This window comes from Lonchura striata, chromosome 1 (genome assembly GCF_046129695.1).
Source record: "Lonchura striata isolate bLonStr1 chromosome 1, bLonStr1.mat, whole genome shotgun sequence".
NCBI lineage: Eukaryota > Metazoa > Chordata > Aves > Passeriformes > Estrildidae > Lonchura > Lonchura striata.
This window is the reverse complement of record NC_134603.1, coordinates 125,091,878-125,119,644: the sequence shown is the minus strand read 5'-3', so window position 1 is coordinate 125,119,644 and position 27,767 is coordinate 125,091,878. Positions and strand designations below refer to the sequence as shown.

General features: G+C 39.4%; 1 protein-coding gene across 1 annotated transcript; it reads left to right on the top strand.

Moving 5' to 3' along the window:
• The first annotated feature begins 3,758 nt into the window (after positions 1-3,758).
• KLHL7 (kelch like family member 7) lies at positions 3,759-27,634 on the top strand. The gene is made up of 11 exons (XM_021538255.3): positions 3,759-3,943; positions 7,883-7,985; positions 8,931-9,024; positions 10,228-10,352; positions 12,084-12,259; positions 14,905-15,079; positions 16,263-16,405; positions 21,027-21,267; positions 24,243-24,444; positions 24,697-24,794; positions 26,373-27,634. Exons 1-11 carry the CDS (start codon positions 3,824-3,826, stop codon positions 26,654-26,656), a joined length of 1,761 nt encoding a protein of 586 aa, XP_021393930.1. The 5' UTR covers positions 3,759-3,823; the 3' UTR covers positions 26,657-27,634.
• The last annotated feature ends 133 nt before the right edge of the window (positions 27,635-27,767 follow it).

Sequence of the window (27,767 nt, the reverse complement as noted above, 5' to 3'; positions counted from 1 at the left end):
GGGTAAAAGGTCATTTCAGCAGGGGGAGATCTGCAACCACTGACCCAAGACACCCACAAATCTAAAGAAAAGGAAGACTGGGTATGCAGACTAATTAGCATGAGAAATGAGGAAATCCTTAACCATAAATTAAGGAATACTAATTAATAAAAGAATGAGATAACTTGTAGCCAATTCCTTCACTTGCTAAAATGTATAAATAATGAAAAGTTTTCCTAGTCCTGGTGCTAGCTTTGGGGATTTCTTACCCAGCACTCCTTTCTACATAGAACTGTCAATAAATTGACTCTCTGTGTGGATTGGCCTCTTCTTACACAATGGGTGAAAGAACTTATTTTGGTGACATTATGAGATATCTTATATAGTCACATTCAGAACTTCTACATCTTATCCTACTTTGTGAATCGGAAAAAAAACAAGGCACAGGTGAACTGTATTTATAAACAGTATATAACAAATTATTAATGCCAAAGTAACTGAGTAGCCTTCCTCCTGCCCAAAGAAGCACATGCACCCCTGAGAGAAAGGCATGCTGAAAATATCCTAACTTTCACTCCCAGGCTAGCATAAAGAGCTGAACTTGTTGCCCTGTGTCATTCTGGATCTGTACTGCAAAGCCAGGATTTGCTAATCTTCTCATTTCAGTACAATCTGTTTATTACTTCAACTTCTTGATGGAAAGATCTCTACCACAAGCATGTATTACAGACTAGGATGAAACAAACAATGTTTACCAAACATTTCAGGGTACCTATCTATCTTGCACCAGTCTGTTTAGCAGTATTAGTTGATGGCTTATAATGTAATTTGATATGTTTTTGAAACCACAATGGATAAGTTAATGTTTGTGTCGGGCCAATGGTTTTCCTATCCATGAGCATTAGAGGATAATCCTTCTCTATTTTTGATTTTAACTTCTGTTTGTGAATTGAGGGATAAAATACCATTAAACTATTAGTGTTTGTAGAGTGCATTGGGAATACCAATGTGCTTACAAGAGACACAAGTACATTACAAGACTTTCATTTGTATTAAATCTGTTACAAACTTCCTAATCATTTGGGTTATTTCATTTTAATTTCTCAGCATTCACAAGGAGCTAACTCTTCTTTCCAGTCCTTACCTCAAAACTGTGAGTAAGAGACTTCTGTCCCGAGATTAATGTCCCAGTATTTTCTGCCATCTCTCAAAGATGGTGATTTCTTGGTCTTCAGATTTAGTACCACTATATGTTTGGAAGTTTTTTCATTGTGACATGTTCTTCTTGTATTTGTTTCATTATACATAGCAGTGCATGTATGCATATGTATCCCAACATAAGATGGACATGGAACTGTTGGAGCAAGTCCAGAGGATGCCACAAAGCTGTTAAGAGGACTGGAGTGCTTCCCCTGTGAAGTCAGGCTGAGAAAGTTGGAGCTGTTCAGCCTAGAGAAGAGAAGGTTACATGGAGATCTCGTAGCAGCCTTCCAGTACCTGAACAGGGCTTACAGGGAAGCCAGAGAGGCACTCTTCATCAGGAATTGTAGTGATAAGACAAAGAATAATGAGGAGAACCTGAAAGAGGGGAAACTTAGGCTAGGTGTTAGGAATAAATTCATTACTGTGACAGTGGTGAGATATTGGAATAGGTTTCTCAGGGAAATTGTGGGTGCCCCAAGCCCCAACCCTGGCAGTGCTCAAGGCCAGGTTGGATGGGGCTCTGAGCAACATGATCTAGTGGAAGGTATTGGGACTAGATGGCACCTTCCACTAGATCATGTTGCTCAGATCTTTTTGACCCAAGCCATTCTATGGTTCTATGTACACACAATAGCTGGTTTTCATCAGAAAAGTGGATAGCGTCATATATAAAATGACATTTAACCCTGAAATAATTCCAATTTAAAGTAAATCTAGAACTTTGTCACACAGCATGCCAGCTTCTTATTGGTAAGGAACTGCTCCCATCTGACTTGGTATCATGCTCTGCTCCTGGCTCAAAATTCCTTTTGGGGCAGGTGGCCCTCGCTGTTCCCTCACAAACTGTCCATCTCATACTGTGGTCTGAAGTAGTAAAAACTTCATGAAAGAAACTGGCTCTTGTGGTATGCTGTCCTTTAGGGAGTATAGAAGTTTTCCACATCTCAGGTTACTCTCAGTGTCAAATCCCACTGAAGCTGCTTGCGGAATTCAGGTATGGCAAATCCCTCATTTGAGCCTGATCTGGGTATGTACATCATGTTAGCTGCCTGCCTGTGTTACCAGCAGCTCCCTGGATTATCTCTTATACACTGATGCTAATTGTTACATCAGTAATGCTGCCCACCCCAGGCATAGAGCAGTACAAATGGAGGTACCACACCGAGTGCTGTCAGGGTCTCGAAGTGCTCAAATGTTTTTTCTTAGTGTAAAAGGAACCAACAGTAAATTCTCTGCTTAAAATCAGCTCCCCAGAGAAAGGAGAGGGAGACCGCTGATTTATCTTCCCTCACCACAGTTCGTGTAGCAAAGGGTCCGACCTTGGGACCAACAAGCTGAACTCCTTAACCTGGCCAACTAATCTTCCAGAACATGGCAGTGCACTCGGAACCCAGCATAGATATTTATCCTCCCAACACAGCTATTTCTGTGCATCCCACGGATAAAGCAGGCATCTTATGGTTACCTTCAAGATGAAATTAAAACTCTACATGTAAACTCTTTATACCGTGAAATCTGAAAATGGCCAGAAGTACATTCCCAGTTTTCTCTTTTTTTTTTACTGTTACATGGTAAACTCTGGAAAATCAAGTGACAGCTGTGTCGGTTTTGTTTATTTCAATGAAGCAAAGGTCAAGTGCATTAAAATTCTTACAGCTTCCACGTAGTAGTAATTGTTAGATGGCAGAACCACAGAATATCAAGGCCTATTTTTTAAAATCTTACCATATGAGGCATGTATCAGGAACAAAGCGGCTCATTCCTTTTATTAAGAAAAGAGCCTAATGTTATTTCTGCAGGAATTTCTCTCCCTTAAAGTCATGGCATTAAGCTGTTCAACACCTTGTTATCCGTGGAATTAGTGTTTGGAACATGACACAAATGCACTGACAGCAAACTCACGCTAAAATCCTGCTTTGGCTGTCACCATCCTATCCAAACAACGAGAATCAAAGCACCAAACATTTTGACATTATTTCTGGGAGAGGGGTGGCTGAAGCTCTCGGGACAAAGAGGTTTTCTTCTGGATCCCGTTTGCTTCCTTAGCCGGCCCACGTGGGACACAAGCCGGGACGCGATCCCTGCAGCGGGAGCTGCAGGAACCATTCCTCCCCTCGCTCAGACGCGCGGGGCAGAGGAAGCCACTCGGGCAGGGCAGCCCATGCCCCGGGCAGGCGGGGCACGGCAGGGTGTCCAGCAGCACAGCACGGCCGTGCCCGGGGGCTCCGAGAGCTCCCGCCCCCGACCGGGAAGGCAGCTCCCGGGAAGGAGCCCGGTCCCGCCCCCGGGCACCCCGGTCCTCGGCCGAGCCCCGCCCCGAAGCGCAGCGCCCCGAAGCGCAGCGCCCCTCAGGCTGCCGCGCAGGCGCTCTCGCCGTGCGGCGGCCGAGCCCCGCCCCGCTCTTTGTTTACCCCGCGCGGCGCCGCGCGCCGGCCGATGGCGTCAGCGCGCCCGGCCCGCCCCCGGCCCGGCGGCGACAGCGGCGCCCCGGGAGCTGCCGCGTCCCTGCGCTGTCCCCGGGCCCGCCCCGCCCCGCCCCGCGCCCCGCGCCGCCAGCCGCCCCGCGCCGTTGGCCGCCCGGCAGCCGGCGGGCGCATGTTCCCCGGCGGGGTCGGCGCGCCGGCGGTGAGCGCGGGCGAGCATGGCCGCGCCCGGGTCGGAGAAGAGCAGCAAGAAGAAGACGGAGAAGAAGCTCGCCGCCCGCGAGGAGGCCAAGCTGCTCGCCTCCTTCATGGGCGTCATGAACGCCATGCGCAAGCAGGTACGGGCGGCGCTCGCCGGGGCCGGCAGCCCGCGGTGCCCGTGCTGCCCTGAGGCCGGTCCCACTCCCATGCCGAGCTCCCGGGGGTTCCCGGCTCTAGGGCCCGGCGCCGCCGGTGCCGCCGGTCTCCGGGGCCGCGCAGCGAGAGCCGCGAGTTCCGCTTTCGTTTGCGCCGGAGGCAGAAGCGCCGCGGATCTGGTTTTCCTTATCTGAAAACGCCTTGCGTGGGGCCGGGCAGGAGTGAGGCTGTGAGTGATGGATGGCCCGTGTCTCCAGTTAGAGCATTCACGGAGCCCTTTTCGAACCGAGCCCTGAGGACTGTGGAAAGGCGCTAATGCTGGATTTTTGACCAGAAACTCTTCTCTGAACAAATTGACTGTGTACCCTGTGAGCACTGCAGCTGCAGCGGGAGGAGAGGGATGAGTAGAACCATGGTTTGGTTTCACAAGTGGCATTTTTGTCTTGAATACCTCTGGCCATTGCACTAGGAAGCCAGTGGCGCTGTAGGAGTTTGGTGGCTTCATCCGGCCTCAAATTGTGAAACTCTTGGGCTGATCAGCTTCCATGGTGAATAGTTTAATGAGTATTATAGGTGACTCCTCTGTTTACCAATAGAACAAGAGCGGTAACCAAAATCGCAGTCATACAAGTGCATTTCATTTGAGCTGTCCAAACTGAAACAAATACTCATAAATAAAAAACATTGAACTAATGGTACAAGAGCAGAAGGATGATACATGTAACTCTTTGCATATGAAGAAATCTTTCTTCTCAGAGAAGGATCTAGACTGGTTGTGGAACTTTGTTTAAAAACAGTGATGTGCAGCCAGAGTTAAAGCTGACTCTGTAGCCAGATGACCATGTAGGGCTTTCACACCTGGCACTGGCATGTGCTGTATCTTCTAGGGTTTAATTGCTTGTCCTCCAGTGTTAGTCTTGCCAGAGTCCAGCTTTTAATGCTGTCTGCACCAGCAGTCTAGGTCCTGACCTGACAAGTATTGGTGTTGGTTCTGCTTTTCTAGCACTTCAGCCCTGTTCGTCTCTCAGTAATAGACAGTCAGTTATGTTGTCTGCATAAACCATTTCATGGAACTAAGCTCTTAGGTATGAAAAACTAAGTTTTTTGCAATGATTTCAGATAGTAGACTAAAGAAGGATTTAAGGCCTGTGTTCTATGTTTTTATGTAGGCTTTGTTTCTGATCTAAAAATGTAAACATTTTCCAAGGTGTGGCTGAATTCATAATTTGATTCCTCAGTGTTTAGTTCATACCTCTGTCATTGTTTAAAAGGATATGCTAGATGCTCTTATGATTTGTAAGTAGATATTGTCCTCCTGTAGATATACGTGCAGTCCCCAGCACTGAAATTCACAGTGCTTTACCATATCCCCGTTCCAGTGTGTGGTACCACGTTGTTCTGTGTAAGTGCCTCGTCTTGATTAAATATAGTGGCTTGCCAGCTTTCATGAGCCACTCGAAACAAGGAGTGAGAGGGTCAGGATTAAGTAATGTGAAATTTGTGTGTACTTCCGATTCAGATTCCAGAATCTGTTATGCCCAGGAAGTAGCAGCTCTTAATTTTGCCTGCAGACTTTTCATCTGACCTCAGATGAGCTTTACATATCCCACAGAGTGCTGACTGGTCCAGAAATTTTTGCAGATTTCATGAAACTCATGCTTCTTTTAGGAGTTGTTTGTAAGAGGAGCTCAAGTATTACTGAGGGAGTAGGGGGAGGTGTGGTTATACAGGATAAATTTGGGAAGTTAGCAGTAGCCAGAGGAAAACACACTAGTTTCAGCTCATTAGTTGTGCTAAAGTTGTAAGAGGATTTGTAGTCAGCTTTTTCCTTTTCTATTTTGGTAAGTCATGAACTATGCTGTAGTTACAAAACCTGAATATGAGTTAAAATTTTCCTGTGATGGAAATGTCAAGGTGCACATGCAGCTCTAGGTATTTAGCTCATTAAGTAATCCTTTAGGAATCTGGGCTGATGGGAACTTACAGCTCATTTTAAGGAGGCTGCTTTTTGTGTGAGGTGGGATGAAGAGGAATCTTCCATGAGTATAGGAATTTAGAGTAAACTGTGGACATACCTGCCCTCAAGTACAGGTGAGATGTTGGGGCCAAGTGTGTTTAGTGCTTGGAGGACTTGATGCTTGTCTCCAGCATTGATGAACCACATCTTTGTGGGTTTTCCAGAGCTATTGGACAACATGTGCATAAATGATTTATTGCAACATTGGAGCTCAGTGGAGGTCAGCCAAGAATGAAGTCATTGGGAATGAAGCTGGGATAGAGCTGCAAGGTGTTGCTGAACCTGTTATTTAGAAGGTGAAGTGCCCTGCAGAAGCTGACGCTTGGGTGTGTCCTTTGGTTAACACCAGTCACCTGTTGCATCATGGAGGTGACCCAGTGACAACAGTGGGTCCTTCTGGAAGGAAGTGCAAAAATCCTCAGAAGAGCATTAGTCGAAATGGAACCATCACACCCAGAAACATCCCAGGGAAGGAAGTTAAAATGAAGATCTGTTTGGGTTGGCAAATGCACGCAGAGCAGCCTTAGAAGATCTGAGGTGTTTCAAATGCTGAGCTGAGGAATTTGAAGTGTCTTAGAAATGCAGCGTGGAGCTCAAGCAACAGCTGCAAGTCTTGGCAAAGCTTTGCCACAGGATTTTATGGTATCTTGTACTGCTGGTTTCTAATGCTTGTTTCGAACCAGAAATGTTTGAAATTTCAGCTTTTAAAGGATTTCCTTTGAAACTTTTCCGGAACGATCTCTTTTTTTGCTGTTGTTTCAGTCATATATGGTTTGAAGCTACAAAGGAAGCTATATGTCACCCCCATCTAACTTCCATTTAGATAATATTTTTGAAAGTATTATTTATATTTTGTCCAATATGTGCTTTTGAGTGTCCTGTAAAAAAAAAAAAAATTAGAACCAAGCATGTTTAAAGGAATTGTAAATATGGGTTATCAGCCCTAGATAATATTGTCTCCATGTGGAAAACACTGTCACAGTTCTAAGCAAGTATATATTTCCCACAGTATAAATGTTCTTTTCTGGGGCTGGCCTGGGGATGGGTGTACATAGATGTTTTTGAAAGCTGTTCCATGAACTTAAGGTAATAGTCCAAAATTATTTCCTGTTTTTTGAGAAAGCAGTGCTGCTCAGTTTTTCTTTCTTAATACATAGTTATAAATTACTGTATATGCATTTATTTCACTCAATATGTTCTTAGAAGAGATAGCATTTCAGAATCTATTCAAATTATGTGTTTTTCCCCCAATCGCTTCTGACAGCTTTTATAAATTATGTTGCTTTCCCTTCTCCTTTTAGAGCATGACAATTCACATGCAGAGGAGAAACTAGCTGCCTACATATAAACAGCAAATAAATGAGAAATTATGTTTTGTTTGGAAGCTAGTTGCTCATCAGGGGTGACCAGTCAAACCCTTCCACAGAAGTGGTATTTTTTTATAATTTTCTTTAAAATGCTCCATTGAATGCTTTAAACTCATTCATCACTTTGACTCCAGTTGGGAAGTAGGATGGCAGCCTTCAGATATGAGATTCCCGTGAATTTTTTTTGAAAATCAGCAGCAGAGTAAAGGAGAGCCACTGGTAGATGAAAAACAGTGCAGCCCCTCCTAGATGTTGCAGAGCCTACATTATTGTAGGCTGATGTAAAACCTACAGGAAATACTTTGGTCAGGGTTCATGTTATTTGTGACCATCCTGTACAAATTCATGGGTAAACTGATGTTTGCTAGTTCTCCAGGCTACTGAACTTTGACTTCCAGAAAATATTTTTATCACATAATGCTCTTGAGTGATGTGTTTTACAAAAAGCAATTAATTTCCATAAGCTGTATTCAAAGAAATATTGTTGAAATATTTTCCAAAATGCTGATTTTTGTCTTTTTTTCCCTTTGATTCAGAAAACTCTTTGTGATGTCATTCTTATGGTTCAAGAAAGAAAGATCCCAGCTCACCGTGTTGTGCTTGCTTCAGCCAGTCATTTTTTTAACTTGATGTTTACTAGTAAGTCTTTTGCAAATTGATTAATATTAAACTTTCATGATGATATCCTGTTAAATTTGTCTGTCAACCTGTTTATCTTATGAAAGTGATTTATTTGAGGGACAAGCATAAGTGAAGATACCTCATTTTGTGCCCTTCCATTCACCTCTGTTCATCCTTCCCCTCATTTTTCCTTCAACTCCCTTTTGATCAAGTGTTACTTCATATATAAGCTCTCTGAATTAATAACTATGGCCTATACAATGTATCAGAGTTTATCTCCCTTGCTTAACCTGAAAATTGGGGATTTTATTGTCCCATTACAGAATTTGTCTGCCATCAGGCATTTCTGCATATAAATTGGGCTTTCAGAAGTTAGAGACATGGTTTAGTGGCTGGAGTGGATGATCTTAAGAGATCTTTTCCAGCCTTAATTCTGTGATTCTGTAATTCTTTCATTAATGCTCTCTTTAAAACTTCACTTATGTAGTATCTTTTGTATACCTTACCCATGAATTGTAAAATTACTCTAAAATCAAAGTTGAGTGGAAATAACAATTCCAGTGGTCAGTGGGAACCATCTGTGGGCAAACCTAGTGCTGTGTCTGGATGTGGGGAGCTCGGAGCTGTCTCCATTGTTATCAGCTTGAATGTGGAAATGGCTTTTGACAGTGGTAATGCTAACATGGCAGTCTGGCTGCAGTCAACAATGTCTAGACATTTTTTCCTTAACACAGTTTATCATAATTTAGATAATACAAGGATGTTCTCACACCAGTTATCTTGTTTGTTCCACTGCCTCCTTTCCTGACTTGTATTAGCAATTCTGGGTAAACAGCAATCAACTCTGAGCAGTTTTTAGCAGGTTACCACTTTGTATAATTGCTTTATTTTCTACTGTTTGTAAAACATACAATAACTAGAGTGACTTCTTGATTAAAAGTTTGTCTTTCAATCTGTTTGCAGCAAATATGATTGAATCCAAGTCCTTTGAAGTGGAGCTAAAAGATGCAGAGCCTGACATTATTGAACAGCTCGTGGAATTTGCTTATACTGCAAGGTAGTTTTGTTATTTAAAGCTCACGCTTTTCTAGGAAGCCTGCCAATTTTAAATTATAAAAACTTAAAATGTGTTTATGATTCATCAGTTTTGCTACCATTAAAATTCTTTCTTGGTTTAAAGCCTGATGTGACTAGACTGTCTATCCTTCTTCCCTCTTCCTTTCTCTTTAACAGTAGGAAGCCCTACAGACTAAAGGAAACTGTATTTGTCTCCAGAAAGCAATTCAAAGCACTTCAAGCTTTTGACTTCAGTGTTGGAGTCAAACGATGTTTCCCATGGTTCTGTAATTCAGGTCCTTATTGATGTCAGCAGGGTCTCTCTTTATGTCTTTATGGCCATAGTAGCTGTGGCACAGAACCATTTCCAGGAGTTATGCCTTCATCTCAAAACAGGCAGGGTGGGATAACTCTTCTGTGAAAGTGTTTCCCCTCTATGTCAGCTTGTCCCTGTGTTTGGGGTTTTTTGTGGGCTTTTTTTCCTCTTCCAGCCCCTCCCCCTAACAGAGCTCTTGCAGATGGCTAGGGTTGTAAACAGTACTTAATCAGCTTTAATCCAACCTATGGATGGCAGGCCTTTTGTCTAATGGGGTTAACTCTCATTAGGGAGGCTTTCTCCTTTCTTTGGAGAGCCAGCTTCTTGTATAGTCCCTCAGTAGTAAGAGATGGTCTGTGTCATCAGCCCACCCCAGCCACATGGTTGCCTGCCCTGATAGCCAAGCCCTAGATTGTGGCTTCCATAAGTTCTCTTGAAGCACTGCAAAACTGGTTGTTCTGCTTATGCACTTTGGGCAAATCAGCTAGACCAGTCCTGACAGAGTTTAAACAGATTTTGCTGGTACCTGTTTAGAAGTTGAAAATGGTCATTAAAAAGGTTCTGGGTTTGGGGATTTTTTACCTTCTGTGAAAGTGGTTAATCACACAACTCATAGCAATAGTATATGACTGCAGAGGACCTGTGTTAAAGGCTTATTCTTCAGATCCCAGGGCTGGTTATTCTTTACCCTGCCTGGGTAAAGTAGAGCAGACAAAAGCAGTTTGGAAAGATCTTGAAGGATGTGTCCTTAGATTGTATGTAATAGATTCTTGGGTAAATAGGAAGGAAATAATTTTGCCATTTATGTGAATTCGTGTAAGTTGCTTTTTTTATTGTCACAACTTACTTAATTTCAGTGATGCTAATTTTACACCTTCTGTTTTGCAGAATCTCAGTTAACAGCAATAATGTCCAGTCTTTACTAGATGCAGCAAACCAGTATCAGATTGAACCTGTGAAAAAAATGTGTGTGGACTTTTTAAAAGAACAAGTTGATGCTTCCAATTGTCTTGGTAAGAGAGGTAGACTTAAATTTGCTATTTGTTTTTTAACTTTGCTGTATTTTCTGTCTGTGGATAGCCATAACACTTGGCTAAATCCAGGCATGTAAAAATAATTTTTCTTTGAATCTGAATTGTTGCCCCTTGCCACAGAGTCTGCTGACTGTGCAAGATATCATCCAGCTTGGTAGGATGCTGGAGCTTCTTGTTTGTTAGAGAGCTGCATGTGTTTAGTGAGGTAGAGCTTTCAGTTGTTACTGTACTTGCAGACAGAATTTTACATGTTTGTAACTTTTACAAAACTAGCATATCTTTTACAAGTATAAACAGAGTAAGATTAGGCTACTTTTGGTTTTGTTCACTTTTTATTTTGACTGAAGGCAATGAATGTTATCTGGGCAGGTTTGATATCATGTTCTGTAGTTCAAATGTGGACTGGGTGTTACAGAAAAAGTAAAAAAAATAGAAGTACATACTTTTTCATGCTTAAGACTTGGTGCACTTTATATAATGAGAAATTTAAGAGAAACTTTTTTCGTGTTTTTTATTGTCATTGTTAAGTAATTCCAGTAACATCTCAATCATATTACAGATGTTTATAGCAGCAATGGAAATGTTTTGCAGAGTATATCTGAATTACAGTGACTCAGCTGACACTTCAGTGCTGTACAGCTGCAGCTCTGAAACAGCTGCTGAAAGAAAGACACTACCTAAGGAAATTACCACTTAGGCTTGCTTTGAGGCAAATTTCTGCACTGTGGCTTCTGTTAGGTGGAAAATGAATTTTGCTCTCTAACACTTCCATATTTTGTTGCTAATTTATTGCAAAGAGATTAAAACAAATTTTCCTTAAGGTATTTTTTAAAAATTAAAGCATGTTTTATGCAGACTCATAAGCAAGTACACAGTTCATTTTTTAAAAAGTATTTGAAAGAAACCATGGCTTAATTTGAATATTTAAATATTGTCATATATGTGGATTTTACCTTTCTAGTTTGCATTTTACTATTCTGAGCAGCTCAGTCTAATTGCAACCCATATGTTAGTGAGTTGCTCCTACCCCAGGTGCCATTTCCTTTGAGAAGGAAGACTGTGGCATGAGGAGAAGTTGCTGCTGAAAAGCTCTGTGCTTACATGGTTTTAATGGCAAAGTTGGCAGTGGTGCTTCTCAGCTGCTGTTTATACCTTTATGCCAACCTTCTGTCCTTCCAGCAATATCAGCTTGACTTTGTGTTGGTCTTCAGCTGACTGTCCTAGATCTATAGAAAGATCCCAGTTCACCATGACTCTTGAAGGAAACTGGGCTTGGTTGGGGCTGATGGTGCATGAGCAGGTCAGGAGAGGTTGTAAAACATGGATCCAGTTTCCCAAGCTGTTCTGGTTAGGTGTGGTTAGTGTGGCTTGGCTCAGACTTGGTTAAGGTACTGTTGTCTGCTTTGTAATTGGGAAAGTGAGGAAATAGTGCTGGAGAGACAGTTAATACAGCAAGTGTTGCAGGTCTGAGTCTCCAATTAGTTCAGTGGGAATAGGGATCAGCAGCTTGCCCCTGACTTAGTTTGCCTTGAATTGCAGGTGAGTTATGATAGCATGTGTTTTAATGGGGGGGAAAAAAGGCATGGTAATAAATATTAAACTGAAATTGTAAATATCACTCAAATTACAGTAATTGTATTCTGGTTTAATATATTAAAGGTAATTGCAGTTCAAGTTTAAAAGGGTTTTTTTCTTAATTTTCCTTCATAGGCATAAGTGTGCTAGCAGAATGCCTAGACTGCCCAGAACTGAAAGCCACTGCAGATGACTTCATCCATCAGCATTTCACTGAGGTTTACAAGACAGATGAGTTTCTTCAGCTTGATGTTAAGCGTGTGACACATCTCCTGAACCAAGATACATTGACAGTGAGGGCAGAAGACCAGGTGAGATCCCTGTCTCATAGCAGCTAAAAGCATTGAACTTAACTATCTTTTTTTAATCAAGAACTGGCTTCAGGTAGTCAAGTATCTCACTGATATTTCCGGAGGATATGATGCACATAGTGCTTGCTAAATTGTGGAGTAAAAGGTGCATCCTAACTTGGTCAAAACCAAATATTAATAAATATTCACATTTGAAGTGTAGGTTATAGATGTGTTGTTTCAGCAAAGTTGGAAGAAAGAAGTCACAGAGGGAATAAACAGTTTCCTTTGTCAAGGAAGCCTTTGTAGGGCTTCTGATTCAACAGTACATGAGCTAAATTGTTTGTTTTGTAGTGGTTGTTTCTAGACTGGGACTTATGTGCTTTTGGTGAACGTGGACCACTTCAAAGTGATGAGCAAACTGTACCTTAATGGATGCACATTTCTACATGAGTATAGCCTAGCCTGTTCCAGAGAGGCATTTGTGATGGAAACACACACACACACACACATATATATATGTAAATATATATATATATATACACACACACACACACACACATAAGCCTGGGGAACTGAGGGTTTTGGAAGTAAGATGAGTAAAACACTGAAAACTACACACATTGTCAGTGGTAGATTGCTGGAAGACCCTTATTTAGGAACTGGACATAAAGTTTAGGTGGCTGAAAGGAGCCTGGAGTTCACTCCATTAAAATTTGTAACCTGTGGCAGAAATTACATCCATAGCTGTCCCATTTGGAATGCTTGATTCAGCTTATCAGCTTAGAGCACAGCCCAGAATAATTATTTGCCATTTTGTTCTTCCTACTGCAGGAAAATAGGAAGCATGTAGGTGTCTACACTGCAGCCCAGACAGGTGGTTGTAGCAGTTGAGTGGTAGTTGTAGCTGCTGGGCACTTGTAGCTTCTTAGTCAAAGCTGTTGAAAACAAATTGAAATCTTACCTCTGTAGCTCTGCTGTTCTGCTGTTTGAATTAGGTAATTTAAGTTTGTGTGGGTATGGCATCATGAGTTGACTGATACCTTTGAAGTGCAGCAGAGGGATGCTGTAGCTGAGATGTTGTGTATATCCTCTTGGAAACAGATGTTTTTCTGACTGCAACGTCTCCATTGACATTGACCTCCAAACAGTAGAAGAATTGATTTGAAGCACTAAGGTTTAGTTATTTGTCTTCCTGTATGGTGATGTAACTTACAAAAATAAAAATTAGTGTATCAGGTGATTGAATATGGTAGTTGGTTTGTTACAGGTATAAAATATGAGTAGTGTCACAGTTCAGCATTCTTGCTGCGTGCTGGGAAAAGTTCAGATCATGGGGTAACATTCTCAGAGCTGGAGGTGTTGTTTGGCTTGCAGCCAAAATGACGTTAAGGATTTACATTCTTGGAGTTCAATTGGTAAGGCAGGATGGTGTGCTTTAACCTGGCAGCAGTGGTAGAAATGTTATGTATTCAGCCTGGCATCATTAAAATTCCTTTAGGAAATTGATAGTGTGCAGTAGGAAGCTACAAAAGTTTGACAGTTGCACTACAGGAATCATATTTCTCAGGAGTACTGCTAGGAAGTTGACATTATACTCTAACTTTTGTTTTGGTGTGGAGCATAGTTACATTTGACAAGAAGGGAAGGTCGCATTAAGTACTGTCTGTCCTATACAATGTTTGTGTTCAAGTCATTCTGTTGAATTTCCTTAGCTGATGGAATTTAGCCTTTAATTATTTTCTTCGCTCTCCCACATTGCCTGGTAATGTTGCAGACTTATAGCTGGGGTGGTCTAGTAGTCCTGAATAATTCTTCCATGAAGTGGCTTTCCATGTCATAGCTTTGTCTCTCAGCACCAGTCACTGTGGCCAGTTTCAGCTACAGGTGTAGGCACTGCCTGTCCTATTGCTTACAGTGAGGTTGTCCTGCTGCTTCAGAGTCAGTGCTACTGGGTAAGCTTGCTGTGTCTGACAGCAGCATGGAAGTGTCAAAATATACATGAAATCCTGGATTTTTTTTATATTTTGCTGACCTGGTGTCCCATTATAAATAGAGCAGATTTCTTGATTATCTTCCCTGGTCTACCTTCCCTGGCCCCTAAGAATACCCATTATCTTTTTCTATGAGGCGGAGAAAAAGAGGAGATGCTCTGGTAAATATATCTGAATACCCAACATGATGATTTATTCAGAGAACCAGTTTATCACCTCAGGAGACTATATCAAGTAGAAATTATTTAATTTCTATGAAAGCATTGCTGATGTTATGGCACAGAACTTGAAGAGTATTAGATTTAACCTGGTACAGGAGTTACACACATAAATGTGAATTGTAGATTCATGTTTTCCATTTGGAGGGCAAAAAGTTAAACAGCAGAAGTAGTAGGTTTTTTAATTTTGTAGATGAGATTTATTCAGTGGTTGTGCATTTGTTTTACTTGTCTGAGCATTGTCTTTTTTGGGCTTGGTTGACTTTTGTTGTGGGTTTTTTTGGGGTTGTTTTTTTATTTTGAAAGATGGCAATGGCATCCCCATATAATGAAATGTTAGTACAGATTAACCTCCAGCAGGCATTAGAATCAGTTCATAGCACTAAGGTTCTGTTACTTGTCATGCTGTGTGGTGATGTACCTTATCCCTTTCTCTCCTTGTCTCTTGTTTAAGGTTTATGATGCAGCAGTCAGATGGCTGAAGTATGATGAGTCAAATCGCCAGCCGTACATGGTTGATATTCTTGCCAAAGTCCGATTTCCTCTAATATCAAAGAACTTCTTAAGTAAAACTGTTCAGGCTGAACCACTTATTCAGGATAACCCAGAATGCCTTAAAATGGTGATCAGTAAGTTGACCTCTAGCTGAAATCTTTATGATGTTCTATATAATTTTAAAAATGCTTCAAAAATTTTTGAAAATTGTTTGCTTTAAAATGCTCTAACATTTTTACATTAAATCCATCTGTTTCCTCTAGAATGCTGTGTTTAGTTGAAGTTGGATTAGCAGATTATTATTTAAATAAAACTCATCTTGTGTAACAGAGTGACTTTCATTTGTTTTCTCCTAGCAAATGGCATGAACTCCATGAGAAGTAATGGAATGGAGATTTTGTCAATGACTCCTTAGGGTAACTGAAAGTTAGCCTGCCTTTGTGACAGGCTTGTAACTTCAATATTTTTCATGTTCATATATGCATAAATAAAAGAAATATGTCAACATTTTGAGTAGTTTAAAGCTTTCCTAAGCAAATTATAATTTTAGATGTGTGTTTTACTGGTTTTATCTATTATATACTGACCATTGATTCTACAATGATTGATCATATATTTGCACTCTCAGGTGCAGATGAAACAGGAAACAAGCTTCTCTTTTGTTTTTAGACAGCATTTGTAAAATTTTACCATGTAAGAAAGGAAAAATAATTTCAGTAGCAGTTAACTAGTTAGCTTCAATTTAGTGTAGATCTAAAAATCAGTACACAACTGTTTTCCTTCGGACTCAATGAACAGGATTCAAATTAACCTGTATGTTGGTAAGTATCCGCTGACATTTGACATCAGAGTCATACTTCTTGGGTGACACCAAGAAGGTGTCATTGTATAGGAAGTACATTGTATACATTGTATAGGAAGTAAGGGTTTTTGTCTGGCCTTACTGACTTGTAATGCCACCAGTATTTTTGTTTGGGCTTGCTTCCTTTTGACTGTTTCAATGCAACAATCTTAATTGTTTGTTAATACTGGCTAAATGAGCTGATTAATCCATTAGTACATAACATGAGTCTGTATCTGTCCTGTGTTCACATGGAGCAGCCTGTGTGGAATAGGGTATAAATCTGGATGTGTCCTCCCACCCTCACATGCTGCTGTGCATTCTTCCATTTTGAATCAAAGCTATATGGATGTAATGTACAAACTTCATTTTCCCCTTTTTCTTCCTTTCCAGCTCTCCCCCATCCCTGCCTCTGAAACCTCTCTATCCATGTATGAGCTACACTGGATCTGCAACAGTTGTTGTCTTCCTTGCAGGTGGGATGCGGTACCACCTCCTTTCCCCAGAAGACCGAGAAGAGTTAGTGGAAGGAACCCGACCAAGAAGAAAAAAACATGATTATCGCATTGCTTTGTTTGGAGGCTCTCAGCCCCAGTCCTGCAGATATTTTAATCCCAAGGTAATCGTTACCTCAGAATGCATTAAGATTCACTGTTTGTAATCTTACCTGTTTTTTCTGCTGGTGATATTAACTAAGATATAATGATCTACAAAATGGTCTTAGGAAGAAAATATTCCCTCCCTCCTGGGTGTACAGTGGGAGGAATATGGTTAATTAAATATTTTTAAGTCTGTGTACCTAGATGTAATACTCCATTTTGAACAGAATGATTGTGTTTGTTTCTTAGCAATATTAGATATGGAGAACTGATCAATCTGTCTGAGTTGAGCATTGATTGGTATGTGCATTTCTCAGCTGCAAATAAACAAAAGGCCACTAAACATCACATAATTGGTTAGGAATATATGAAAGTCTGTATGCATGTGCATGCATTTAGGTGTTTAGCCATTAACTCAAAGCAGGTTTTTTTAGCACATGTTAATTTACTGGCTTGTATGTTAGCGTAGAACCCAGTTTTTATTCAGTTTTTTTAGTGCATTATAAATATGCAACCACTTCTAAATCCCAATGGTTCACAGTTTTGTTTGTTCTTAAAAGTATATAAGGAGAAGAATGGGGAACCAAGTATTACATAAGTGGAAGAGAATGGGTTTTTACAACAAAAAAACTTAGAGATGATCAATTTAGAGCAAGCAAGTTATGCCTGAAATTTGTTCCTATGTTTCTTGAATAAAATCCAGTCACAGGAATGGTGTATATTTCAGCTATGCAGATTAAAGGATCTAAAAACATCAACTGCATGCAGAAGGATTACCCATACCCTGTTTTACTAGGCAAGCACATACAGTAATACAGAGCAAATTTGCTATGTAAATATCAGGGCTCTCATAAGTTATGAGATCCCATGCATGTAATATTTTGTTGAAGCATATTAAATGCTTGTTAAAATTTCAAACAATTCGTGTGCTGTGTGAACTTCATAGTCAATGTAAGCCTATCAAATCTAATTTTGAATGAATGAGCCTTTGGAATGTGTTTTGGACTTTTCTTTCACATTCCCTTTGTAAGATAAAATTCAAGCCACCTTCTCTGAGTGTCACTCAAGTCTGGGGGGTAAAAACCCCAAACCTACCAGCTTTGCTGACTTAGCTTGAGAGACACTTAATATGTATTCCTATTGGGAATTCAAAATTCTTAACTAATGACTGCCTTTTTCCCTTACACACATACTCAAGATAAGCAGCACTTCAGCTGGCAGTAAGGAGGTGAGGGGTACAGACCAGATAATTCTTTCCAAGATCTAAGTTTGGGAAGCCTTTAATCAGGCCATTTGTAACTTTTCAAGCAGTTGCATGGATTTGACAAAGAAATCTGTTTTTTAGACAAAGAGTAATATCTGTGAAAGTCTACATAAAGCACAGGATAAAAGAGCTGTACCTTTCATAGACTGCTTGTCCAGATATAGCACCAAAAAATAACTGAATTTGGAAGAAATTTTGAAGAATTGCCTCTTAATCAAGACTTACGGCCTTGCATGTGGAATAAGGAGTGGGGGGACAATGGGGCAGGAAAATTTTAGAAGTGGGTAATTGGAGAGCTTTATTCTAACAAGCATGTGTTCCTTCAATGTTTTCCTAGTACTTATATGCTTTCTTGGATACTCTTAGCTAGCCTGTCATGTCTTGTTGAACAGCCCTTACTTAATTTCCAACTCTGAAGCTTTTTAAAGGTCCTTTTCTGGATGTTTTGCTTGAGTTCGGACAATAATTTATTAAATGTAACAAACCAAGGATACAGAACCCCTCCTGAATTACTATTTAACTCACTTTAATTGGTCTCATCAAAAGATGATGGGAGAGTCACAGAACAGAGGATTAAGCTTGTGTATGTACTTTTGCAAGGTTGAACCTTGGGAAAAATTGGAATTTTGCTTGTCTTTTGAACTGATTGAATAGTGACTTAGTCCTTCACTTCTGATATTAATCAAAATCAGAAATTGAATTAAATTGTTACATGTCACATAATTCAAAACAGATGTTAAATTTATTCCTCAAAATATTTTCTTGGTTGCAATATAAGTTTCCATAGCTGTTATATGATAAAACTAGTGCAGAAATTTTAATTTTCACTGGTTCCTTTGCACACAAAATTAGTCTCTAATGCTGATAGTAATTTCCTTGTTGTTAGAAGGGTTCCTTAAATAAGACTGGATTGGATACTGTGTTTTATTTGTTGAGAATGCTAGCAGTATTATTTAAGACTATATTTGTTCTCTTTGTTGCACTGTAACTGGTATTTCTATTGATGCATGTTCTTCATCAAGAAAACAAAATGATGCAACAGGACAGATGCAGATGGGCATAACACTTGTGGAGCAGTCTGGCACTAATTTGAGTAGACATACATGATTTCAGAATACTACTAGAACTCCTAGATGTTCTGTTAACAGTTGTGGGAAGCATTTTTTTGTTGAATTTTTCACAGAATTAAAAAAAAATCCCTAGGTTGGGAATAAAATACTTGTTGTTTTATTTTATGAACTGTCAGTACAGAATTTATATATGATTGAGATTTTGTGTCAGCAATATGCTTATTCTTTTGAAATTACTATCTCTAGTGGCCAGAAATGGTTGGAAATTCTAAATTCTCAGCAGTGCAAAATTCAACAATGGCAAATAAAAAGTAACAGATCCCTGGCAATGCTATTTCTTGATGAGCAAGGAAACCAGCATACCTTTTATGAGGAGATAGAGCTGTAGTCAGTAAGCTATTAGTGGGGAGGTTGCCTACAGTGGGCCTGTCTGCTGGTTTTTATGACAAACTTGGAAGAAGAATCAATTGAAAATGAGGAAACGTCTTAGAGAAAAAAAGGTACTTTTTCACAGGGCTCGTAATTGTGTGTGCCATTCTTGTCACAGGGTCTTGAGGCTCTCAGAAGTTCAGGTAGTTTTAATAAGTGATTCAATAAATTGATGAAAGAGAAAAAGTTACAGCTTTTGGCTCTGGTGTCCTGCATTGCAACTTGATGGAAACAGAGATCAGCAGGGAAAGAGTCCCCATATACTTACTGTATACTTCTCCATCGTTCCCTACTCAGTCCCCGAGAACGGAGACTTGCACTGCCCAGGGCTGTGTGGATCTTAACTGTGGTGTAAAGCAACACTTCTGCATAATTCTTAAATATGTTAAATTCAAAAATTGAACTAATTCTATGTGGTACAGACTAACATCGAAGAGCATTGCAGGAGGATGACCTAAATTGCCTCCTGCTGAAAGAGGAGGATACTGCTGAGTATACTCAAGTTATGGCTTTTCATTTGATAAAGGTACGGATGAAATGGATACATGAATGGAAGCCATAAAAGTGGGTCAGGTCACAGCCCTTTATAACAGTAAAGGAAAACAACAGGATATTTTGTAAAATTGCCAGAAGTTTGAGCTAGAAAGTAATGTTGATCTTACACAATGCACTGAGACATTTTCTTAAGATTTATGCAGCTATTTATTTTGCCATGCTGTAGTATGGCTTTCCTTTCTAGGATGCCCCAGGACCTGTTTCTCACCATAAAGGGCCACATGCAGCTGACAGCTCTTCTTGATATGGGGGATGCTACAAGAAAAGATTGTAAGATGTTCTGGACTATAACATGCTCTGCCTCTCTTTCTTTGAACCCCCATGTAGGAGTCGCTGTTCTTCCTCATTGACCAAGGTGTTTGAAGTATGTCCTTGCTAAGAAAATGTAATGATGTAACGTCTTGTGTGAACCATTACAGTGAAGGTCATTCAGCAGGTTGAGGTAGACCTTCTTGAGGTGGCACAGATAACAGTTAAGGTCCCATACTTTCCTGTTCAGTATAGGATTCAAGCTATGCTCATGGAATATGTGAGATGCTATTACTCAAGAAGTGTTTCTTGTGCTGTATGATATCCTGGTCTGCCATCAGTTGTTGAGTTTGGTGTTTTTAAGGCTTTGGGCATTACTGCTCATATTTTATACTTGCTGATTTTGCCAATCTATGCAAAATCAGTTTCTAGGCATCATAACTGCCAGTATTTGTGATGGAGCATTATCCTATTTCTCATGCTATCAACTGTGGATAGCTATAGAACATTTGTGTTTTGTAAATTCTGTAAATAAGCTTCTAGTTGTCATGGTAATAAAGTATGTATCAGAGCTTTTTTACTGAGTTGCTTGTCAATTTGGGTATTATCTTATTTTTCCGTTGTCTTTTATTTGGTACATTCTGTATTTTATTATTTTTAGAAAGAATCTGTTACCATATGTAAGATGTCTTCTTCCATTGCTATAAAAGAAAATGCAATCCTACTTTTTTGGTTACATGCATTGTTTCTAACATGATAGCAGCAGGAGGTCAATTGTGTTGGAAAAAACACCAGTACAGCTTTTCAGGGAAGCTGTACTGAGTGCACACAGGGAATATGGAAATGGAATTTCTTAATGTCATGGTTCATTGCAGCTAACTATGTCTGTGTCTAAGAGAATTTTTCAAGAGTACGCCTGAGGAGTATTCTTCAATAAACGGTGTTCTTGTTTGTTTTGAAAAGGAACTTAAAACTGACCATATCTAAATCTCTATGAAAAGCTCTGTTTGAAAACACTCACTGTACAGGTAAGTGTTATAATCTATTAGACATTACTTGTTCTTTGTAATGCAGGATTACAGCTGGACAGACATCCGATGTCCCTTTGAAAAGCGCAGGGATGCAGCTTGTGTCTTCTGGGACAACGTAGTTTATATTTTGGGTGGTTCCCAGCTCTTCCCTATAAAGCGAATGGACTGCTACAATGTGGTGAAGGATAGCTGGTATTCCAAGCTAGGACCTCCAACACCTCGAGATAGCCTTGCAGCCTGTGCTGCTGAGGGCAAAATTTATACATCTGGTGGTTCAGAAGTGGGTAAGACACTAAAAATCTTTAAAACAAACAAAAAAGCACAAAGAAAGATGGCTAGAAATTTTTCTGGTTTTTTTGCATGATTTTGTTGACAAGAAACTGCACGTTGCCATGTTAGCCTAATGAGTTTATTTTCCCATATTTAGGATTTTATCCCCCTTTGCCCAGTCCAACAACCTATTTCTGTTGTGTTTTGAAAATGGTTTCACTGATTGAAATGAATAATATTTACATTAACTGGAATAAAAAAATACACTGCCACTCTTAAGTTAAATAGGGACAAGATTGGATGGAGATGTGAGCAACCTGATCTAGTGAAAGGTATCCCTGTCCATGGCAGAGGGATTGGAAATAGATGATTTTTAAGGTCCCTTCCAACCCAAACCATTCTATGATGGTATGATTCAATGAAATATATTTTGTGAGTCCCACTCTTATCTTTCTTCTCTAAATCCAGAGAATTCAGTGTAATTTAAAATTTTCTGGAATGCATGACCAGAATAACTGCATTTTGACAATGGCCTTCCTTTTATACAGCATATGTTGGGCCTAATGAAGTCTTTTAAAGTGGAGGGAGGGGGGGAGTGGAAAAGAAATCTTTTAACACTTACTGCTTTTGGTGGTGAAATTGTACTTGATCCTGTAAAGGAATTTGTCCAATTTTTCTGTCAAATGACAGAAGTTATCTTCTGTTATTTTGTTATTCTGTTGGCTTGCTTCCACAAATGGAGAAATGATACTTCCTTTAGATGTTACTATTCAGCATAGTGGGGAAAAAAGTAATAAAAGACCATTGGGATTTTTTCTGTCACCAAAAAGCCTAGAAGGTGACTTATACTGTGATGTTGCAGGAACATTTTATTTTGACACATCAACAACCCAAAGGTTGAAATACAGGCATGGTATAGCCATAAAAATAGCTATGGTACTAAAGCTACGTTCTGGGGAATAAAAACAAATGGGAAGAAATCTAGAAGGAAGATCCTTTTGAGGTCTGCCTTGCTGCAGAGGGAGGTGAACAGAGGAAAAAATTGTCATGATCAGTGCTTAACATTCATAAATCACTTAATGGAGTTTATAACATTTAGGCCATGTTTTCTGACCTCTAAAATACATTAAGAGGTTTAATCAGAATAAGCAGTTCCCAGCTGCCACCTCGTGTGGTGAATGTGAAATAGCACCTTTCCCATTACTTGAAATAGGCTTAACTAAGGCCACATTGAGCAACTTGGAATGCTACATCATCTCATAAATCTTCACAGTTTCCCATGTTTCAATTCATGGCAAATAACAATAAAATTTTTTTGATTGTACAGTATATTTTCTAATTCATGGTGAATAGTTAGTGCAACTATAGTTGAAGTTTTAATGTAGCAGTTTTCTTACAAATACACCCTCACATTACTGCACAGTTTCACTTTGCTTTCCATAAATATTAATCAAGACAGAATAGTAAAAGCTAAACATAAATAATGGAGTATAATTTGCCTGTACTTATTCTTCAGAATTCAGTGAATATGAAATTCTGTCTCTCCTGAATCTAGTATTTTCTAGTTTGAAGCAGGCAATTATGTTGAAAGCATTAATCTGATAAAATGCTGCAGTATGTTTAGCTGTAAAGAAATCTAAAAATTGCATGTTTTTTCCATCAATTGAAGAGGTTGGATTACTGTGCCAGTCCATTACAGACAATATGGCTCATTTCCCCTTCTTGAATTGATGGGAGTCCTGTTCTATTTGCAATAACTAACAGACTTTGGAAGCTAAACATGAAGATCCTTCCACTCTTGTTTCAGTGCAGGAGAAATACTTAACATTATACTGAAAATGAAAGCTTCTATTTGTTTAAAACAAACAAACAAGAAGGATGGGTCTGCTAGATTTTCCATGGATGGGAATTTCTACAACTTCAAAGCAATAAAAATGTCTATTTACATCAAAGAAAATAATGTCCCACTCTATACAGTTTTTGGTGATACTGAGAATGTCAGGGTAGAAGTGAACAAATGCACACATTATAGGAGAGTGTGTTTATAGGATTAATTTTGGGTCTGGAAACAGCATCCTGTTGAAGGTTCAAATCCTCACCTGGTAGTAAGTGCTGCTAGTGTGCCATGCTTAATTTTTAGAAGTAGAAAGCCAAAGTAAAACAGACAGAAGATAACGCACTTTTAACTGTTCTAGGTGAATATATCTTTTGAAAAAAAGAGAAGAAGGATGTGGTTCTGTTCTGAGAGAGTTGTATTCAGCCTTCCCTGCCTTGGCTATGATTTGGTCTCTTACCTGAGCCTGAGTTTTGAGCCCATATCTGTCTTCTTTAGAAAAATTACTTTTGATTTCAGTAGTAGTTATCCTGGCTTTGGAGGGAAGAGTACACAGACCATTCACTTCTAGGCAATAAGTATCTACCAGTCCTCAGGAAGAAAGTAAATTGGGCAGAGATAGCTGTTTTGTGGTTGCTGACAATTCCAGGAGTATGTTATGGCATAAGCTATCAAATTCCAAGTGTTCTGGATATTGGACAAGTCACATTTTTAGAGGAAAAAGACTCATGAACCTGTAGTGTGAGTTTGCAATGCTGGTTTCATCTTCATATCTGAAAGTTCGATATATTTCCAAGTAGAAAGAGTAGCATGAGCTGATGACAATGGGATGGGTAATTTATATATGGCTCTGTTTAGTATTTATTCCCCTCCAAGAAAAAAGAAAGACTATCTTTTTTCTTGTTGTTTTTGAACACAAATAGCAATTTCATAAACTTACTTGCATAGTTTGGAACAAAAGAATCAAAATAATTACAAGCATGTACTTTCTGAGTAATCCCAAATTTAAAGCTGGTTAATTCTACTTTTGGAGGCGGGAAAGCTGCTTTCCCTTTTCCTAACAAAGCATCAATTTGATAATTGCTGTTAGAGACTTCTCTTGAAAGACAACCACAAAGATTAATGCCACTTTGGTGGGTTTCTATTTTTTTTAAGGCAATTCTGCACTGTATTTATTTGAGTGCTATGACACAAGAACAGAGAGCTGGCACACAAAGCCCAGCATGCTGACTCAGCGCTGCAGCCATGGGATGGTGGAGGCGAATGGGCTCATTTATGTATGCGGAGGCAGCCTGGGAAACAATGTTTCCGGAAGAGTCCTGAATTCCTGTGAAGTTTATGACCCAGCCACAGAAACGTAAGTGTTGTTTTAAGTCAGGTTGGCTTTAGTCGCTTGTGTGCTAGCTCTGTAAATGACTGAAGTGTAGATGACTACAGGAAAAACTCTGGTAAGGAATTTTCCCTGAGTCAGCATTAAGAAATCATTACTTGAAAGATGTTTTTCTTAAGCAGCATTCTTTGAAATTTTGTTTTCCTACTGATAGGTTATGCTTGCTTTCTATGGACCAGATGGTGATTTGTCCTTTTTTGTTTGATTTGTTTTCCCCAGGTGGACTGAACTGTGTCCAATGATTGAAGCCAGAAAGAATCATGGGCTGGTATTTGTAAAGGACAAAATATTTGCTGTGGGTGGACAAAATAGTTTAGGTACTTTAATTCTATTAATTCTCTGTCTGGTCACACAAGGTTTCATGGGATTGTTTTTCTCTTTTGGAATGAATTCATTCCACTCTGTTCAGCTGAAAAGCTTTGAGTAGCACCATCAAACATGTAGTCTTGTTGTCACATCAGTGTTGCCTTCTTCATTTCACCTCCCCGCTTAACTGTTTCTTATTTTTCAAATTCTTGTACTAATGATAGTCAAGTTCAGATATGCACCCCTACTGTAGCCCAGTTCTGAAGTAGTTAATATGGCTAAACCAGGCATCTAAGAAGTTTGGGGTTTTTTTGGGGGAGGGGGCTTTTTTTAACATTACCCATATGTTTTCAGAGATTTTAGCATTCTTTTGAGAGACAGATAAAGGTGTAGCCACTATTTTAGGAACTTTAGTCTAAAGACTTAAATCTAGTCCGGTATTGTAAAATGGTGAAAATGTGAGACCTCTTTTGACTGTTCTAGCTTTGAAATATGATTTACTGTCAGGGCCAGGTCAATTATGATCTGCCTGTCTCCTTGTCCTTAAAACTAGTAGAATAATACCTTACAAGAAGAATAGAATTATAATTGCACAGGGTTTCTGAAATGCTTTTCAAAATGGAAAATTCTCATTTATGAGTTTTTTTTAATCACTATTTACGGTAAGTGGAATTCTTCATTTCAGATGAATGCTATTTTAGGATATAGCTTGATTTTTAATTGGCTACTGAAACTATTCCATTGTGATTGATTCCTAATGCAAAAATAATAGATACATTTATTGCACAAACACTTCATCAATCCGTAATCTGCCATCTTGCAAAATATAAGTGTATTCACTGAATGCTCCTCTTAGAAGTGTTAAAATTGTTCTTACTGTAATAAAATGAGGATGAGCTATGTCTGGGTTGGAAAACTCATATCTATGAATAGGATAGAATGATTTCTTAATCTCTCAGATCTAATAATTCAGTCCTGGAAATGAAAACTGAGTTAAATAGGGACAGCAGCATGTTTGTAGCTATTGTCAAGTGTAATTACTAGCATATTTTCTGAATAAGTAAATCTTAGCCACAAAATCTACTCTTCTCTAATAACTTCTGGTTCCTTTGGCCCTTTTCAGTGAGACTTAAGCCTTTACACTCCAAAGATTTTAGTATCATCATGACGAGAGACCTCCTCTATCAGTAAATTGCCAGTTTTGGTAAAAGTACCCATGAGCCCTCTAGAATGAAATGCCATTGCTATAGGGAAGTTTCAGGTGATTAATGAGTTTTAGTCACTAGCCCCAAATCCATCAGAAATTCAGCACTGAAAGTTCTTTTCATGAAGTAACATGTTGGAATCTGTAGAAAGCATCTAGTGTGAATTTGTGATAATAATCTTACTTTCTATCTCCTTTTCACTGTTCTCTGATACAAGGTGCTAGCTCTGATAAGGTGCTAGCTTAGAAACTGGGGTGTATTTTCCGATTTGCTTTTAAGTGGAGGGTTTTTGAAATCTTGAAAATAAAGGCTTCAGTTTGCATGCTCTAGTGCAGTCCATGAAGTGCAACATAATAAGCAGTTATCTATCTCATTGCTTTGTAGGTGGCCTTGATAATGTAGAATATTACGATATCAAGATGAATGAATGGAAGATGGTGTCTCCAATGCCATGGAAAGGTGTAACAGTGAAGTGTGCTGCTGTGGGATCTATAGTCTATGTCCTGGCTGGTTTTCAGGGTGTTGGTCGCTTAGGGCACATTCTTGAATATAACACTGAAACAGACAAGTGGATAGCCAACTCCAAAGTCCGTGCTTTCCCAGTGACAAGTTGTTTAATCTGTGTTGTAGACACTTGTGGGGCAAATGAAGAAACTCTAGATATCTGAAGACTGTAGGAGATGCTGAGGCATTCTTCAAGGACTTGGGAAAAGATGGTTATCGGTGCTTTGCTTCCATGTTTTACTGAATCATATTAAATTTAGTAACAGGAAAAAGAATGAGATGCAGACTTTCAATTTGTATATACAGCATATTGTATAATGTGGATTTTGTCATGCCCATTTTCTTGTCTGTTTTAAAGAGATGGGGATGTGTTTTGAGAATCCACTTACCTAGGTGATATCACGTGGCATCTTCTTTTAAAAGGACTGTGAGTGTGGCCTTGTCAGAGACCCAATCCAAATATTTAGAATGCATCTCAAGCATTTGATAAAGAAAAAATTCTGGTTAAATGACATTTTACCAAGATCAGTTGCAGAGATGTTTCCTTTAATGAAGGTGAGTAAATACAGCTTGGCTCATGAGAAAGATGAGCGATTTTTTCTCCTTCATACCTACCTGCAGAAATCTTACTGGGATGAAATGAAGATATTTTCTCAGGAAAGACCAAGGACTGCTGTCTAATAAAGATTCCCAATGTTTCAACAGCTCCCTAGGTCATGATAGCTGCCCTCTTCCAGTGAGTTTCTTCCGTCATTTGCATGACTCCTTATCAGTTTTTTAAGGTTAGAGAGGCCATACATAAAAATTAGAGAAACACTTTGATGGTCTCTTTGGCATTTTGTGAAGCCTTCACAGAAAGACTTTTTGATTTTTTTTTTTTTTTAATTACACTGAGGTAGGGAATGGTGGGGCAAGTCGACGACAATTGTGCACTATAATTAGCAAGTTGGAAACTTGGAAAGAAATTTCAAATCTATCTTCCCAGGCATCAGACTGTACATACTGTAGATGCCAAACCATTAGCAAACATGGGAACGGGAATGAGAAAAGCAAAGTCAATACAACAGATATATTGATTTTCTTCTTGAAAATGACTGTTTTTAAAATGGCATGAACCAAGTAATTAAAGATACTTTACAGAAGTCTTCAGAAGTTGCGCATGGTTATTCATCTCTGGTTTAGAAGCACAGAGTTCTGTAAATGCTTCCAGCCCACATGATGGTAAATTTATTCACACAGCCTTAAAGTCCAGCCTCTCAAGCTCTGGGTGTCATC

What these genes read in the sequence shown, in the direction of transcription:
- KLHL7 (XM_021538255.3), top strand. Translation starts at nt 3,824, where the DNA reads ATGGCCGCGCCCGGGTCGGAGAAGAGCAGCAAGAAGAAGACGGAGAAG. An exon ending in GCAGATATTTTAATCCCAAG is followed by an intron (nt 16,406 to 21,026) that starts GTAATCGTTACC and finishes TTTGTAATGCAG; the next exon opens with GATTACAGCTGGACAGACAT. An exon ending in TATGACCCAGCCACAGAAAC is followed by an intron (nt 24,445 to 24,696) that starts GTAAGTGTTGTT and finishes TGTTTTCCCCAG; the next exon opens with GTGGACTGAACTGTGTCCAA.